We start from the raw sequence: 13,249 nt of genomic DNA, 5'->3' as shown, positions 1-13,249 counted from the left end.
TGGCAGCATAGCTGCCAAGTTATCCCTTTTTTACAGGGATTTTCCCTTATGCTGAATAGGCTTCCTCGTGAGAAAAGGGAAAACTTGGCAGCTATGACTGGCAGGGGCCCCAATCACTGCTTCAGGTATGTACCGTGTTTCCCCTTTTTTAATACGTAGTCAGAAAGTAAGCCATGGCAGGGTTTTTAACCATTTGAGAGCTATAAGACATACCCCGAAAATAAGCCATACTTCCGCACCAGCTAGCAGGACCCAGCATGCCGGCCGCGACAGGAGGAGGAAGCCTGCCGGGTCGGGTCAGTGCCCGGAAGCGGCGGTGGCTGCTTTAGTGCCAATAAAGCGTGCAGCAGTGCCGCACGGAGCACCAGCCAGCAGGACCCAGCTCCTGCAATGCCGGCCGCGGCAGGAGGAGGAAGCCTGCGGGGTCGGGTGGGTGCCCAGAAGCGGTGGCGGCTGCAGCGCTGACAAAGCGTGAAGCAGCACCGCACGAAGCACCAAGGGCACGAGCGGCAGGAGAAAAGAGAGAGAGGCTCGTTACTTGCGGCACTTTAAGAGAAGCAGCCAGAACCGATCTCCACATTCCGAGCCTCCCTTTTGCGCGTGCGGGCATGTTAAAGCCCCGATCACTTCACTCCCCACTTCTTCCTCGCCATCCCTCCCTTTCACGCGTTGCCTTGACCCCGCAGCCCCCCTCCCTGGCCATCTTCCCCTAAGTGCAGCGCTGCTTCGTGAGCGCTGCAGCCGCACGCTCTCTGTGTGTGCTGCAGCCGCACGCTCTCTGTGTGTGCGCGCGTCTCTTTCTTTCTCTCCCTGTGCGTCCGTCTCTCTCTGTGTGTGCGTGTGCGCGCGCGTCTCTCTCTCCCCCGTGCGTCTCTCTCTCTGTGTGTGTGTTTGTGCGCGTCTCTTTCTTTCTCTCCCCGTGCATCCGTCTCTGTGTGTGTGTGTGTGTGCGCGCGTCTCTTTCTCTCTCTCCCCCGTGCGTCTCTCTCTGTGTGTGTGTGCGCGCGCGTCTCTTTCTTTCTCTCCCTGTGCGTCCGTCTCTCTCTGTGTGTGTGTGTGCGCGCGTCTCTTTCTCTCTCTCCCCCGTGCGTCTCTCTCTGTGTGTGCGCGCGTCTCTTTCTTTCTCTTCCTGTGCGTCCGTCTCTCTCTCTCTGTGTGTGTGTGTGTGTGTGTGTGTGTGTGTGTGCGCGCGCGCGCGCGTCTCTCTCTCTCTCCCCCCCGTGCGTCTCTCTCTGTGTGTGTTTGTGCGCGTCTCTTTCTTTCTCTCCCCGTGCGTCCGTCTCTCTCTGTGTGTGTGCGCGCGCGTCTCTTTCTCTCTCTCCCCCGTGCGTCTCTGTGTGTGTGTGTGTGTGCGCGCGTCTCTTTCTTTCTCTCCCTGTGCGTGTCTCTGTGTGTGTGTGTGTGTGTGTGTGTGTGTGTGTGTGTGTTTGCGCGCGCGCGTCTCCCCCCCCCCCCACAGAGAAAAGGTTCCGCTTCGGCTCGTCATTCAGCCGCGCGCGCGCCAGGGGCATGGGCCCAAGCCTCGTCCCCCTCGCGCTTCCCTCACAAGCATCTCAGAGCGGGACGGGTCACGGCCTCCCTCCTTATTCCTCGGCCGGCGTGAGAGAGCCCGGGGAGCAGAAGGATCCCAGGTTTAACCCCCAGGTACCCCCAAGTTTGAAATTCTGGAGAGCTGCTGCCAGCCTGGTTGACAGTAAAACCTGGATAGCACAGTAGGCTAGAGTGTGGTGTTTATAATGTGCGCGGAAGAGAGCACCGAGTGTCCTGAGCCAGTGGGACCCAGTTGTACCAGCACTTAAAAAAAAAGACACCCCCTGAAAATAAGCCACCGTGTGTTTTTTTGAGGAAAAAAAGTTATAAGACGGTGTCTTAAAAAAGGGGAAACACGGTAGTTTTCAATCTGCAAGCACTGATTCAAAAAATGAGGAGTTTATATGAATCATGTTAAATTGCAGTATTTATGAAAGGACCTACTGCTCCAGGGTAGCACACTCCTACATGAGCTCCTACTGCTCCAGGATAACACACTCCAACAGGGGCACCTACTGGTCCAGGATAACACACACCTACAGGAGCACCTATGGCTCTGGGAATACACACACCAACAGGGGCGCCTACTCCTACACAGGGGTTCCCCCCAAAGCCAAAACCTCCTATAGATGGGCCACCTACCCCAGGCTGGCAACCCACAACCCCCAGGCCACCTGCAATCCTAGGTCCAAATCCAGCTCCAAATGGGATGACACCAGGTGGTCCATAACCCCCAGACAGGTAGCCTCCATCTGAGCAACTTCCTCCTATACTCCCAGTGGCATACCCCTTGCTCGCTGATCCTTGTGCACTTCCTGAGCTAAAACCTGCACCAGGGCCACAGTCTACCCCTATGCCAGCTCTTCCTCCTGTTGTGGGACTGTCAGTGCCTACAGGAGAACTTTGTTTACAAGCAGATTGAGACACATTCTGGGAGCTGTATCGTGTTCCGGAGTAGATTTCTGCATCTGCAGAGGCATGTCCTGCATCTACATGGCTGTCTACAGTCCTTGGGTGGTTTCCAACACTTCTGGAGCCATTGCTCCTTTTGTATCTCCCATGACCTCCTGCATTATAGCCTCCATGATGTCCTCCACTGTATCCAACACCTGTAGGACCATGTGCACCTGAAGAAGTGAATCCAGCAGAGCCCTCTGTATAGGGTGGCTTGAAAACATCTGCAAGGAGGAAACATTCAGAAGTGAGATTGCAACTGACGCAGCCAGAAAGAGACCTGATTATCACCTTATCTTTGCAACATTGTTGTTGCTGAGATGCCATGAGGTGAAAACTGCATTGGAAATCTCCCTGGCATTCTCTCTCTGTGTGTGTGTGTGAGAGAGTGAATGAATAGCAATGACTGAATGAAGTGGATTTCATTTGGAGTAGGTCAATTTGAAACAGATGAGTGCAATGACTTGAAAATCAATAGTTTTTCTAAACACAGTTCAGATCACCTCCAACTCAGGTAGGAGTTTAACACAGAGACATGACACTTTCAGTGTTGGCACAATCATTCATTAGCTATCTAAGTGGCCAATATTGGACAAAGTTATGTGAGAATCAGTTCTAACTCTATGATCCATCAGTGTGCTCTCATGCTGTGCCCTCATGTTGCAGACTAGGAATTGACCAAAGAGCAAAAGTGGTTAACCAGGTGGGCTATCTTTCCAGCAGATGGGCTGCTGCTGCTTACTGGCAGAAGGAAGGTTGTAGGCAGGTTGGTGCAGTGCAAACACACTGGCAGAACAAATTCAGTTGCACTACACTGACCTCACTTTCCCCTCAGCCCATCCCCTCTCCCTCCCAGGAAGCAATAATGACCCACCTTCTGGAAAGCTACTGTTACAGCTCCACCCAACCCAACGAATCACTTCTGCCAAAAGAGTGCACCATATCGAGATTCCTCAGGACAATAAAGGGCATGGTCTGGTTGATTGCTAGAAATTATTTACGGAATGCCAAATAATCATCTGTGAAAACTAGCCAGTGAAGCATAAAAATGGCTTGTGTTCAGCAGATCTAAGCAAGAGCACAAAGCAAGAACCTGGAGAAGGAGTGAAGTCACACACACACACACACAAGCACTTCAGTCTCCAATTGTTAAGGATGCAGAAAAGTTATAAAGGCAGCAGATGTGAAAAAGGAAACAACAAGAGCATGTAGTAGGTTGCCCTAGCCCAGCACAACCTCATTAGTTTTACTCACCTATAGCAACAAGATTTCCTGTGACTATCCTGTTGTGGATAAAAGAAAATGCATAATTGCTGTTAGTTTACCTTGATTATGGATTTGATCCACCCAGGCACTTCTGCTGCACATGCCTTTCGCAAAAGCATGGCAAGTACAGGATGGGATTTGCCCCTACAACATCCCTTCATTTGAATTCAAGAAACTAAATAAGTCAAGATCTTATTTGGAAAGTTCTAGTTTCTATACAATCAGACAAGTTCAATCTTAATTAAAATCACTTACTGCTTATCTAAGGCCACACTAGCACAGTTGATTGTCATATTAATCTACCAGATTGCCCCATCACGGTTTCCTATTTTGATGCCTGTGTTTTACAGAAATGTTTGAGCTAGGAACGGCATGGCCATCTCCAAAACTGGAAACACCATGGATGGAATTCAGTGTTGCACTATGGCGAATGTCCCATTAACACAAGCATTGTTGCTTGCCAGGCAGAACAATCACACCTTTACTTCTCCCATGCACTGTTCTGGGGATAGGGCTTCTCCCAACAACACCAAGCCCATTTGGGGGCATGCGAGGGGGCATGGAGGGAGGAGGGGGAAGGAAACCCCATTGCACAAGTGGAAGCCCTTTTTGCTTAGGCAAAGCCTACAGCACAGCATGTCTCCTGTTTTGTCCCTGCATAATATTTGATGATGGAAAATGCATTATATGACATCATCATGTTGTGAGTTGACTTACCCAACCAGCAGCTAATACAGTGGTACCTCGGTTTACGAACTTAATCCATTCCGGAAGTCCATTCTTAAACCAAAACTGTTCTTAAACTGAGGCACGCTTTCCCTAATGAGGCCTTACACTGCCAGTCCCCTCCCCACATAATTGATCACATGACAGGGTACATGGACACCATTTGAATGGCAGTGCCCATCGACTAGGAGTTGGCTCCTATGCTTCAGGATCAGCCTGGATCCAGCTGTTGGCCAGGAGCAGAGTCTCTCCCATTCTGTCATTCACAGTTTTGAATGAGTTGCTAACAGAGATCTGTGTGGACACTTCCCTATTCACCTGACCGTCCTCTAGCTGAGTCACAGCTGCATACTAGGATGAAGACAGGGTGAAAGCTGTGAGGTCAGTACAGTGCAAATGCGCCAGCAGGAGCACTGGATTGGCTCCACTAGCATGTTTGCACTACATCAACTTCGCCAACCCCCTCACCTCTCTTCCTCGCCATCCAAGACTGCAGCAATGACTCAGCCACACATCCTGAGGGCTACCGATGAATTTTGCTTATAGCAAAGTTGCTCTTTAATGAAATCGGAGTAAAATAAATAAAGGAGGCTAAAATAAATCTCAGTGCATTTAACTAACTATGTTTAGCATGTTTGCCCATAAATTTTTGTATAATTCACAGCTACCTGCACTCCTCCCCTTCCAGGAGTGTCTTATATGTAGCAATCTCAATATCCAGAGCCAACTTGGTGTTCAGAAGTTCATGGTAGTCCCTCAGCAAGCCAGCTAGGTTGTCCTTGGCCTTCTGCAGGGCTGTCTGCAGCTCAATATGCTTATCTCGAGCATCTTTAAGAGCACCATCTCCACGGTGCTCAACATCACAAATGGCTGATTGCAAAACATCAACCTGTCAAGCAAAACAAAACAAAACAACCTGAACTGATTTAAGAGGAAATTCTGTAGGGTTATGTGGTGACTAGGGGTGGGTGAATCAGCTAATTTCTGTTTCACTCAGTTTCTCATTTTTCTACCATTCAATTCAGAGTCATTAACAAAAATGTTAAGTTCTGATTGGAGGGAAAGGATCAAAACCAAGAAAGAAGCCACCCACTTAAATCCAGACAGTTCAAAGGGTGGCCAAGACAAAAGAAGAAGAAAGGGCTGAACTCTCCCCTCTCTGCAAACCACTTAGATTACTTATTTTGGGAGCCATCTTGGAGGCCTGTTGTCATATTTTAAATTGTTAGCTATCAGTAGCAGCACCTGTGTTGGGATGGAACTGACCTCCTGTCACTAGTATCAGAGCTGTTTACCTGGCCAGGGCTGGGCTGGGCTGGGGCGGCAGTGAGGTCAAGGTCATATGGTTGCACTGGTGAGAACCGGTGAGATTGGTGGTAGCATGCCTGATGGTGCAACTACCCAATCATCATCTGACACCCACCCCACTTCATCCAGGGCAGAAGCTTTGCTCCACCATTTGCTCTGCTTCTGATATTGATACTGATACTGATACTGATACTGAAACAATGGCAAATAAGATCACCAGTCAGATTTTGCCACAATGTTACTGAGGGCAGCTCAGTAGAGAGGAAAGAGAAGCAGGTCAAATTGACCAAAGAAGCTAGCATCCCCCCCAAAAAAGTTTCTGTGCTCAGAAAGATCTTCAAGGGAAATACGTGCTTCAACACTGAAGTTCTCAAGAAATAGTAAGGTGTTTTGCATAGCTGCCAAGTCTCCCGTATTCCCCAGCCGAAAAAACGGATTTTTTTTTGTTTCCCCCCGGGTTATTCTGGCGCGGCGGCCATTTTGGAACTGGGCAGAGCAACATCAAAAGTAGCTTCTGAGCATGCAGTTCCCAGTTCCAAAATGGCGGCAGCGCTACTTCCGGTCTGCTACTTCCAGTCCAGTCCCTTATTTCTCAGGCCGGAACTTGGCAGCTATGGTGTTTTGGTTTAGTCTGATGTCACTTGTAGATATGGTATGGTTGACCATCTGCTCCCAAATAAAGACATAGCATGTACCAACTTCTCTCCTACCTGCTTTTTAATAGCATCATTCTCAGACTGCAACTTATTGACCAGCCTGGTCAGATCGGCAATCTCGTGCTGGTTTATCTTCAGATTGTCTGAGTATTTCCCTCTTTGCTCCTGGAGCTCTTGGAACTGGTACCCAGAAAAGAAAAGGGTGTTAATAAGATAATTGCCACCAAGTGAAATCTGAAAGCTCCTCTTTGGGTGAAACATGTGAAGGATGCTTGAGTTTCAGTAGGGTCTACCGAAAGTTTGTGATGAAGGGGATCTGCACATATGTAGATTTTTATTAGCTATTTACCTTTCTTAAAAATAAATTGAATTCCACACTTACAACAAAACATATAGATATCTCAAATTATAAGAACAGTATAGAAACAAGGCAAATAATAATAATTGGAGAAAATATAAATTATAACTAACAAATATTCCCAGAAAATATTGTAGTGAAACTGTTGAGGACTGTGAGAGACTTTGGAGACCAACTGTGTCCGCCCATGTTTATAAAACAATGAAATAATAAAAACTGGCAAAAACCAATCACATCTACACTGGTTACCAGCTTGCTTCCCCTCCCCCCCCATCACATCTTTTTCTAGAAAAATAGTACTGAGTATAGTGTCTTGCTGATGTGCTCTTTCACATTGGTTAAGGCAAAAAGCAAAAAGGTTCTTTGACCCAGCCATATATAGGACCCTGTACAGATTTCAGAAATAAAAGCTAGAACAATGAACTTCTGCAATGCATTGGTTCCACTTCAGAAACATGATCAGCCTAATTTGGAATATCATCAGTTTAGATTAGCTAAATTTTGGAAGCATTCCTAGACTTTCATCCAGTAGTTTTCCCATTGTTGTGACAGTAAATGTGTGGTCTCAAAAGTTGCCTGCTCTCCCAGTTCAGTGCAATGCACCTCTGTCCTGGCTTACCCTGTTTTCATACAAAGCATTGACTTCTTCTTTGCTCCTCTGGGCGATGCTCTGATACCAGGCCTCAACATTTTTGATGATGCTGTCAACATCCAAGCCTCGACTGTTGTCCATTTGCAAAAGGATATTAGTGTCACAGACATGGCCATCCAGTTGTGCTAATTCCTGCAATTCACAAAAAGTCTGCATGTGAACGAGAAATCAAGGGATCTCACACTTCTAGCGTTAGTTTCTAAAAAGCGAATTAGATTAGTAGATGGCACCCACTAATCTAGAACCTCTAACCTAATGAACCCAAGGCTCAACAGATATGAATTGTAAAAGCACTCTGCATCGGGCTCAAAGGTAGTGGTAGGAGTATATTCAAACGTCAAATTATACAATTTAATCAAACTGCGTGGTAGATTTGATGGTTTCTGTTGTGTACACAACAGTTTCGTTCTTTTTTCTGCATTCCAAAATCTTAATAATTCCCATTACATTCAGATATAATAATCCCTTATATAACAGCTACAATCTAGTGATTTCATTTGTGTTGGTACATTAGGTAATGGTAAAGGGACCCCTGACCATTAGGTCCAGTCGTGACTGACTCTGGGGTTGCGGCACTCATCTCACATTATTGGCCAAGGGAGCCGGCGTACAGCTTCCAGGTCATGTGGCCAGCATGACCAGAGCAGCACATGGAAACGCCATTTACCTTCCCGCTGTAGCGGTACCTATTTATCTACTTGTACTTTGACATGCTTTTGAACTGCTAGGTTGGCAGAAGCTAGGACCAAGCAATGGGAGCTCACCCCATCGCGGGGATTCGAACCGCTGACCTTCTGATCGGCAAGCCCTAGGCTCTGTGGTTTAACCCACAGTGCCACCTGCGTCCCTTCCACGTTGGTACATTAGGTAATTTATAAAATTTCAAGTGTGGAACTCTAATTGTAATCCTTATTCTTTCCTGCGTGTGATGTTTTCTCATCCATACATGGTGTTATATCTTTCATTCATACAACTGTTGATGGTTCTGTCAAGCCTCGGAAGAAGCAGTTATCTCACAGTTTCCAAAAGTCACTGCATCACTTTGTCCCATAATTCGGCTTCCAGCAAACAAACCGTCTTTGCCATTTTTCCAGCCTAGGAAGAAGTCTGAATCCAGACTGCAAATAATTAATCCAAAAGCTTCTATTCCCGCAGCTGGTAGTTTCTCTTTTGTCTGAACATATCTCAATCACTTCTGAGACAACTATTCACCATTTCAGTGGGACACTACCTTTCCACTGTGAGTAGTAATTCACCAAGGAGAATGCACTCTCATTCTGCTAGAAGACCGAGGTCATTACTTCAAACAAACCTCAGGCCTGTCTTCATAGCATAAAGGGCTACTATGTTTACACATTCAGTCCATGAGTCTCTATATCTAAGACTGAATCATACTTGTTGTTTAGTCACTTAGTCGTGTCCGACTGTTCGTGACCCCATGGACCAGAGCACGCCAGGCACTCCTATCTTCCACTGCCTCCCACAGCTTGGTCAGACTCATGCTGGTAGCTTCGAGAACACTGTCCAACCATCTCGTCCTCTGTTGTCGCCTTCTCTTTGTGCCCTCAATCTTTCCCAACATCAGGGTCTTTTCCAGGGAGTCTTCTCTTCTCATGAGGTGGCCAAAGTATTGGAGCCTCAGCTTCAGGATCTGTCCTTCCAGTGAGCACTCGGGGCTGATTTCCTTCAGAATGGATAGGTTTGATCTTCTTGCAGTCCACGGGACTCTCAAGAGTCTCCTCCAGCACCATAATTCAAAAGCATCAATTCTTCGGCGATCAGCCTTCTTTATGGTCCAGCTCCCACTTCCATACATCACTACTGGGAAAACTATAGCTTTAACTATACGGACCTTTGTCGGCAGGGTGATGTCTCTGCTTTCATACTTACCTCCAAATAAACACATCTGCGGAATTCAAATTCCCGGCTCAGCAAATCCACTTTCCCCTCCAGTTCTGTCTTGCTTAGAGCGAGAGAGTCTACATCCTAAAGAAGATGGAACTGCTAATTAAACATGAACAATTGCTGGGATAATAATGGCAAGGCCAGCTGCAGGTTGGAAATGTTCAGAACAAGTAACTAAACATTCAGAACAGGCAACTGCTTATACCCTACTGCAAGTCCATGAAGCAAGAAGATAAACAAAGATGCTCTCTTTTATGACTGAAATACATATAAGCCTTCAAGAAATGACAGCCCCAAGAATTAGAGTGGGAATAAACACACACCTTGTTCATGGTGAATATTCCCAGGGTTCATGAATATTCAACAGGTATTTGATGCTTGGCAATCCAGAATAAACAGAATGCAGTACAGGTGATGACCATTTTGCACAGGGGTTCCATTCCTGACCCCCACACATGTCGGTGAAGCACACATAGGCTCACCCTGTCCATCCGTCCCCATTCCACCCCTGCCCGCTTTTCAGGCCAATTCCAGGTCATGTGTCCAGCTGCGTGTCAATCGGATCTACATAAAATGGTCACTGCCTGTAACTGGTAAGCACTAACAGTAAAAGCAATTGATAGTACCTGACACATAGCATTGATTATTTGACCATCTTCCATGGCAAACAAACAGAGCCTTTGTCAGTATCTGAACAGATAGGCAGAAAGTAAACAGTATTTTAAAGAGTTTTTAAAATTTGCAGAAGTATAGTCTTGGAGAGACCCTAATCTAGACTCAGGGGCCATTGCTTAGCAACATAGAGAGGCTAGGCCTGATGGCTCCATCTGACCAAAGACTTTGCTCCAAAGGTTCTTACATGAGCAAAAAAAAAGGCTTTTGCAAGGGTTTTCCTACAAATTGCTCTGATTTTTTTCATCCTACTGCAACCCACAACCCATACCAAATCCCTTGCAGTTCTAGAGAGCGTCCTAACCTTAGGAAACAGATTTGGGGGGGTGCAGGAGGTTTGGGTGGTAGAAGAGTCAGAAGCACTATTGTATGAAGAGTTATGTTTGCTCTTGTCTGGATCCAACCCAAAGAGATGTGTGAAGAGGCTGGAGAAAGGCAGCTTAGGCCTCTGGAGCAATTTCCCATTTCCTGGCTTTTGGCCCTGACTTCCTCAGGAAATAACTCGGGCTGGGTTATGGTACTGAGACTCATCTGGTAGGTGGCATTCTGAGGGTGACACATAGGTGCCAACTCCCTGGGGCTTTGTGTGCCCAAGCACCCACGAAATTCCCCATGAAGGGGTCGGGCACCCACAAATTTCAGTGTCAGGGCCATGCGCGCTGCATGACACCCACAACCCTTGTCATCCATGGTTGAAGGACCAAGCTGACACTCCTGGGATGACATGAGAGATTTCCTGCTCAGAGGTATGACTGCCGTGTGGGAGATGGCAAAGTGCAAGTCAATGGTTGAATTGCTGGCAGGGGTTGAGCGTTGCCCCCAGGACACGGACGCAAATAAATGAAGGACTTAATTTCCAGTGAGACTTTATGCTCCATGTGAAAACCACTGAATCTGAACACCAATCTGAACACCTTACCTTCTTGAGTAGTACAAATTCATTTTCTGCTGTTGTACGCCTTTTGAATTCCTCTTCATATCTGTTGAAACATGAAGGAAGAGCTCTTTGCAACTCAAAAGCACTTTTCTGTAAGGTGCACAAGAGCCCTGTTCAGGTGTTCAAAGATGTCCCTCCTGTATTTAATAATAATAATTAATAAGAATAAGAATAAGAATAGATGTTTAAAATGCAAATTACTTGCACTTCAGTTCTTCTACTAGTTGTTGGATGGCATCCTTTTCATTTGCTAGATGTTGCCTTTCATTCAGTAAACCGTCTAGCTCCTTCTTCATGTTGCAGAGGAAACTTTCATAGAGTGGTTCAAGGTTTTTCTTTGCTGGTGTGACATGCTCTTGCAGGAGGTTCCACTTTGTTTCAAGAACCTTGTTCTGCTGCTCTAGGGTTCGTACCTGTTTCAAAACAAAGAACCAGCCAAATGATACCAAAATACAGTCAATCAGAAAACAAACCAAAGAGAAAACCTGCTTTCAGAACAGGCATTTAAATTGCTTTTTGTGTGTATTGCATTTAAAGAATAAAGGAACCCTGTTGGATTTGTCCAAAGAGCTATTTGACCAGCTCTGGGAAGTACAGAAGCGGAATATGAGCATTATAGCATTGCCCCTTTCTTTTTTCTTCTTGATTCTGGAGGCACTATATATAACATAGTGACTCTGTCAGTTGCTAGTGAAAACTTTATCTTTCATGAATTTGTCTAACTGCTTGAGATAACTCTCTTTTATCATTCATTTCAGCCTCTACAAATGTGCATAATCCCATGCGCAACCATGTGCATGCAGTTTGATCCCATTGATTGCTTGCATGATGATGCAGAGCCATTTTTAAAGTGATCCGAACTAAAGGTACCCATGCCATGGGCCTGATTAGGCTTCTTATTTTGAGTTAGGTCGAAAACATTTGTCTTCTCACCTTATCAATGAAACCAGCAAACTGGTTGTTGAGGTTCTTCATCTCTTCCCTCTCATGATTTCGTACGACATGTTCCTGTGGATCAACTCCCAGATGTAAAGGCTTCAGGAGCTTCTCATTGATCCTGACTCCATGGATGCCATCCCCCCTGAAGTTAGAATATCCCGCGAAAGGCCCGCAACTTCCAACAGAGTCATAAATTCTGGGGCCGTAATGACCCACCCTGCCACCAAACCCCATGCCCCCATAGCCACCAAAACATCCAGCGCCATAGCCACCATAAGAAATTCTTCTGCTTCCGCCCAGGTTAGAAAGACTTTGGCTGCTGAAGCCACGGACCCCATATCCATCTCTGACTGGATGGCGTACAGAGGCGACATATGTCCTGTGCCCGCCTAGTCCACACACAGCAGACGCCGAACTGAATCCCCTTCCTCCCATGAAGGTCCTTGCAGCAGACATGTGATGAGTCATTGCAACAAGCTGGGATAGGCTAGTTCCAAGAAAGCAGGTGCAGCAGAAGCCAAGTGGAGAGAGCAATCCTCTGCCACAATACCTCAAAGCCAACTCTTATATACAGCTGAGGAGCTGGCCTTGATTGGTCTAACATTTTAATTTTGGAGCATGCATGGGTTTGGCTTGCCTCAGGCCCAGGAATGTCCTTCGACGTACAAAACATAATAGTGAATGCAAACTTAAGAAATAATGAGAATTTTTAAAGAAATTGCTTTGTTTGCAAGCTTGGCTTGTAGGATATTACACTTGAGAATCATTTCCCTCAAATGCAATAATTACACTTTAGGCAGAAAATTATGTAAGGGAGTCTTCCTCTTTCGTTGACCACAGCTGATAACGTTCTGCAGAGTTGCAAGTCAAGGCTGTGCTTTTAGGATCTTAATTTTATTGTGACTGGCCCTTTTTCTCGGAGCAACAGGTAGAATTCATGCTTGTTGCTTCTTTGCCATCCATTACCGCATGCAAAAAATAGCTATCCTCAAAGTTTGTTTATACAAAAAATAAATTAATTAAAATGTGAATAAATGGAGACATAATAAATGCACAGATGTGTCAAGTACTCATTCGAAATGCACATAGAACTGTGGACTAGGGAAAAGATGGATTCTTATGGCCCAGTTTTATTTCCAAAGCTCTATTGATTTCTGTGGGACAAAAATGAGTGTCACAATGCGACTAAAGCAGCAATCTGATCTTCTGTGAAAGTTCCATTATGCACAGCTTTGTGCCTCTTATTTATTTAAGTAGAAGGAACACAGGTATAACCAGCTTTCTTTGTTTGACTTAGGCCATATCTGCACTGTACATTTAAAGCAGTCTTATACCATATAAGCAGC

The 13,249-nt window shown here is 46.0% G+C and overlaps 1 protein-coding gene across 1 annotated transcript; it reads right to left on the bottom strand.

Moving 5' to 3' along the window:
* Nucleotides 1–1,944: 1,944 nt before the first annotated feature.
* LOC148686706 (keratin, type II cytoskeletal 71-like) lies at nucleotides 1,945–12,426 on the bottom strand. The gene is made up of 9 exons (XM_088664376.1): nucleotides 11,898–12,426; nucleotides 11,166–11,377; nucleotides 10,947–11,007; nucleotides 9,341–9,436; nucleotides 7,418–7,582; nucleotides 6,495–6,620; nucleotides 5,145–5,365; nucleotides 3,739–3,767; nucleotides 1,945–2,708 (listed from the first exon to the last, which is right to left on the bottom strand). Exons 1-9 carry the CDS (start codon nucleotides 12,369–12,371, stop codon nucleotides 1,945–1,947), a joined length of 2,148 nt encoding a protein of 715 aa, XP_088520502.1. The 5' UTR covers nucleotides 12,372–12,426.
* Between the last annotated feature and the right edge of the window lie 823 nt (nucleotides 12,427–13,249).

This window comes from Zootoca vivipara, chromosome 2, assembly GCF_965207765.1.
Source record: "Zootoca vivipara chromosome 2, rZooViv2.hap1.1, whole genome shotgun sequence".
In the NCBI taxonomy this organism is placed as follows: Eukaryota; Metazoa; Chordata; class Lepidosauria; order Squamata; family Lacertidae; genus Zootoca; species Zootoca vivipara.
This window is presented reverse-complemented; position numbering and strand designations above follow the sequence as displayed.